At 39.9% G+C, this 5,095-nt stretch overlaps 1 protein-coding gene across 1 annotated transcript in view; it reads left to right on the top strand.

Annotated features, from left to right (window-relative positions):
• Nucleotides 1-2,861, top strand: part of LOC106871375 (uncharacterized) — an 18,964-nt gene extending 16,103 nt beyond the window's left edge. Inside the window, exons 3-4 of the mRNA XM_052974508.1 lie at nt 1,689-1,704; nt 2,746-2,861. Coding sequence (XP_052830468.1) covers nt 1,689-1,704; nt 2,746-2,861 — 132 coding nt within the window. The remainder of the gene's footprint in view (nt 1-1,688; nt 1,705-2,745) is intronic.
• The last annotated feature ends 2,234 nt before the right edge of the window (nt 2,862-5,095 follow it).

A 5,095-nucleotide genomic window follows, 5' to 3' on the forward strand; every position in this document is an offset into this window, starting at 1 on the left:
TATATATATATATATATATTTAAAGTGCTAAAGTACGAAACGCCGAGGTCAACTTTGTTTTCCATTTTTCCGTTGAGGTTAGACGTGGAGAGGGATGGGCATAGCCAGGTCTGAAATGGTCGTGAGAGGTTGTATGTCAAGATGGTACCCCGAGGATTCGATTATGAATTTAAGGTGTCATGGTATGATTCGAAAGATTGATTTGTGTGTGCTATAGGACTGCTCCAGTATGAGCTGTCCCGGGGCTATTCAACGGCAACTACCAGTGTGCCATGTTACTGAACAAACAGAACTGTCTTGGAGCTATGTAATAACATCAAAATTAAGAATTATCAACAGCGGTTGTCTTGGGACTCCACATCGACACCATTAGGACTTCTCTAGTAGAATTTTCCTGTGATTATGGCACTCCGTCGGTTACGACGACGACCATGAGGGTTCCAGTTGATCCGATCAACGGAACAGCCTGCTTGTGAAATTAACATGCAGGTGGCTGAGTACTCCACAGACATGCGTGTCCTTCACATGGTTCGCGGGGAGATTCAGCGCGACACAAGAATGTGATTAAATCTGGCCTTTTGAAATACAAGTACAACACATTTTTGCCAGTTGAGTGAACAGGAGCAAGGTGAAATAAAACATCTTGCTCAAGGACACAACGCGCTGCTGGAAATCGAACTCACAACATTACAATCGCGGTCTGAACACCCTAACCACTAGAAATAGCAGTTAAATCTTTCCCAAATCATACACTACTGTATTGAAAAGAAGAGCACATTGGACAGTGTAATACGCAGAAGTAAAGATTTTTGGTTGTTCATAAAGAGATTTTCTCAGTAATATGTTTGTTTCTCGAGTCCTACGATTCGTAAGGTTGGATATCCAGATTCCGGGGGATATAAGAATAATTTTCACTGCCAAGGTATTTGTTAGTTTCAGAATGTATTTCCGTCGTCTGACTTTCACACCATTGGTTTAACCTAAATTAACTAGATTCACGAAATTAACGGAACTCCTTTGATTGGTAATTTTTTCTAGAGAAAATCACAAACTAGATTATTCCGGTTCTTATTAAGGAAGATAAAGCACAAGGCTACACAATGTAAAGAAAGTTATTTATGTACATGCATTAATTTTCCATTCGAGCAGGGTTAGGTAGATTTGCATATGAATTCTTGGAATGAGCATTCTAGATTTGAATACGTTCACAATAGCTCAATGTTAAATAGTCACCAAGACAATAAAGCGATTCCTGTTTTCTCACAAATACAGATCGATGCGACTCGCAATATTAGGATCCCAACTTAAATATATTCAATGTAGATAAGGAAAAGCGAAGTTGCTTACTTATCGATCCGTGTGTATCATGTAAGTCTAGAAATAGGAGCGATGACCTCCTCTCGCAAAGACTAATCGTGTGTCGTTAGTCAGCTGAAGGAGATGTCTTCCTGGGGCTATAAATAACAGTAGCACTGTCCTGTATAGGATGTCACACTTAGTTGGCAAATATATTCTCACTCACCTTGCTGTAAGTCATCGTTTTCTTTGTAGCAGCCGGTTCTCTCAATCCGTAGGTAATTATGATAAACTCTGCACGATTTTCGCATACCGCAGACAACATTACAATGTATGAGAAGCCGTGTTCTTTCTTTTTCCTTTTTTTTAATTCTGCGTGTTTTATCTTGCAGGAAATCAAGTGCATCAGTAAACAACCATTTATGAGACACGAAAACCAATTCTGCATTCTATTTATTTGTTTATTTTAAAGTTTTGGTCACTTTTCCTCCAAAGTTAAAAAAATCTCTTACGATGACGAAATACTGGGAAAAACTCTCTCTCTCACACACACACACACACACACAAAACTGTTTCTGATTTAGGTACGAGGCCAGTATTTAAGAGAAGTGGGATTTAATTAGCCCTATCGATGCCAGCTCTACAGTGGTACGGCATTTTATCGAGCCTAGAGACTTGAAAAGCAAAATTGACCTTAGTAGGATTTGAACTCAGAACGTGAAATAGTCGAAAAAATACTACAAGGTATCTTGTGCGATGCTCTAACGATTCTAGAATTTTTTTAGTTTCGGTACAAAGGGATAAATTGGTACGTAGACACAACCACACACACATCTACAGATATCATAATCGTTGCTATTATGTTAAACAGTCGTATGTCCAAATTTGGACAACAGCGGAAGTGAGCTAGAACGTTAAAACTTATATATGTTTATATATTATTATTATTATTATTATTATTATTATTATTATTATTATTATTATTATTATTATTATTATTATTATTTTTATTTTGGTTTGGCTCAGGCTCGGTCTTATTCCTGGTAGGAATTATGTGGGTAACGGCTTACCACTTGCAACCTTAGGTATCCACAAGTTTTCAGCAGTCTTTCCAGTACTTGGAACCCTCACGATAATTTTTACTGTCCTTAAGAGACAAACCTTCTGTAGGAGCTCCACCGGGCATTCTATTTCAATCTCCTTCAGCCATTTCTCTATATCTTGGCTTACTGTTTCGAACGCACCAATTATTATAGGTACGGCTTTTACTGTTCGCATTCTCCAAATGCTTCCTATTTCAAACTATAAGAGATTGTATTTTTTCTTCCTCTTTCTTTAAGATCCTGGAATCAAACAGGCATTTGGGTCGATAAGTAAGCAACTTCGCTTTTCCTTATCTACAATCGTTATGTCTGGTCTATTGTTTTCTAATTTCTTGTCCATTTGAAGAGGAATGTCCCACAGAATCTTACACTTCTCCGACTCCAGGACTCTTTCGACGCGATGACTGTGTCATGTGTTTCCAGCTTCAAATCCCCATTTCTGGCACAGTTTCCAGGGTATAACTTTTACAACTTGATCGTGCCTCCATTTCTAATATTCTTCCTGTGCCAACTTGGGGCATTCTGCCACAATGTGTGCCACTGTCTCGTTCTAAGTTCCACAGGTTCTACACTTTCCGACACGTTCTCTCCATATATATTTTTTTTCTCAAGTTGTTTGTTTTTATTGCTTGATCTTGGGCTGCTACAATTAGACTCTCTGTTTCTTTTTTTAATTGTGTTAGCATCAATTTCGCCGACTTACGGACGGCAGCAGAAGACGGAGAGAAGTGACGAAATCTAGTTGCGACGTCATCAACGAATGCCCCAGCGACCACACGTTGGTTGGGTTCCAACTGATTTGATCAACGGAACAGCCTGTTCGTGAAATTAACGTGCAAGTGGCTGAGTACTCCACAGACCCTCGTATTTTTAACGTAGTTCTCAGAGAGATTCAGCTTGACACAGTGTGTGACAAGGCTGGCCATCGTTACAGGTAGAACTAATTTTTTGTGAGTTGGGTGGACTGGAGCAACATAAAATGTCTTGATGAAAGCTAAAATGCATCACCGGGATTCGAAAACTCGACCTTACGTTCGTATGCCGAATACACTAACCACTTAGCTACGCGCCCTCACGGTGTTACACCTGCTAAAAAATCGGATGGTCATGGCTGGAACGCCTTTGACCCAAGGTACTGGATAAGGGTTGACCGGAGGACTAAACACCGGAATATTCAGTTTAATGTGTGTGTGTTTTGTTTATATGTCTGTATGCGTGTTTGCGTGTATGTATGCATGTGCCTGCAAATGTGTGTGTGTGTGTGTGTGTGTGTGTGTGTGTGTGTGTGTGTGTGTGTGTGTGTGTGTGTGTGTGTGTGTGTGTGTGTGTGTGTGTTTAAATATGTTGTCTAGTCCTATGTTCGGCTTTATTGAAAAGGCCTATGGCCGGTGGCACTCTAAGCATGACCGTTATGTTTCCAGAAATTGTATTCTTCCGGACAACTATCATAATTTATGCTGGTTTATGCTAATGTCTGTGTAGGAGTTTGAATATTTTCACACCATCTCGCGTGTGGGAGAGGAGAGAGGGGGAGAGAGTGAGAAAGAGAGAATCGTACGACAGAAATAGAAAGCTGTTTGTGAAGGTGTTTGTGCACGCTTGTGCGTGTATCTGTTAATATTTGTATGAGTGTATGTTAGCGCGCGCGCGCGCGCGTGTAGCTTTGTGTTACCTAATCTGGGAAGATAACCTTCCTAACTGTAAATTCAATTCTTTGAAATTCGTAATCTCCTCACCCGTGACAATGTCTTCCTTTCGAGTATTTTTAATTGCAGAAGACATAAGGAGTGTCCCGATCCCTCGTGACGTGGGTAATCTACAACAATAGCCAGGGACCCAGCATATTTACATTAGACACACAAGTAAATGGAAGCCTATATCAGGTCTGACAATCTGCTAGAAATGGCAGCCAAATTTCAAATCATACAGGCAGGTATTAAACAGACAGATATTAAACAGACATATAGAATAGATAGATAGATAGATAGATAGATAGATAGATAGATAGGTAGGTAGATAGATAGATAGATAGATAGATAAATAGATAGATAGATAGATAGATAGATAGATAGATAGATAGATAGATAGATATGTTTCTTTATTAGCCACACAGGGCTGAACACAGAGGGAACAAGTTACAAAGTAGGGTTTTCTAAATCACTGGATAAGTTCATCAGAGTCACCAGTCTTCGAAACAGGCGCCTGACAGCAAATGAGATCGCTGCACAAGTAAGTGTGCCGGTGAAGCTAACGTGTCTCCTACAACCGTGAGGAGAAGACTCATTGCTGCCAGTCTAAATGGCCGTTGCGCTGCCAGAAGACCACTGATCCGACCTTTGAATAAAAGTAAGCGACTCGTGTGGTCCTGAAGACACCAAACATTGACCGTTGATCAATGAAAACGAGTCCTCTGGACTGATGAATCAAAGTTTGAAATCTTCGGATCGCGGCAAAGAGTTTATGTGAGGCGAACAGATGACTCCTGAGTGTATGGTTCCAACTGTAAAGCGGAGTGGGGGAAGTGTGGTGATCTTGGGGTGTGTTGCAGGCAATAGTGTTGTGGATATGAGTTAATTATGTCATCCAATGACTGTCACTACACATTAATAAAATATTTCACCAGAATCTCTCAGTTATTTCCATTTTGTTGATGTTTTTGAAAATAAGGTTAAATTTTCTTAAACTTTTGTATATAT

This window comes from Octopus bimaculoides, chromosome 18 (genome assembly GCF_001194135.2).
Source record: "Octopus bimaculoides isolate UCB-OBI-ISO-001 chromosome 18, ASM119413v2, whole genome shotgun sequence".
In the NCBI taxonomy this organism is placed as follows: Eukaryota; Metazoa; Mollusca; class Cephalopoda; order Octopoda; family Octopodidae; genus Octopus; species Octopus bimaculoides.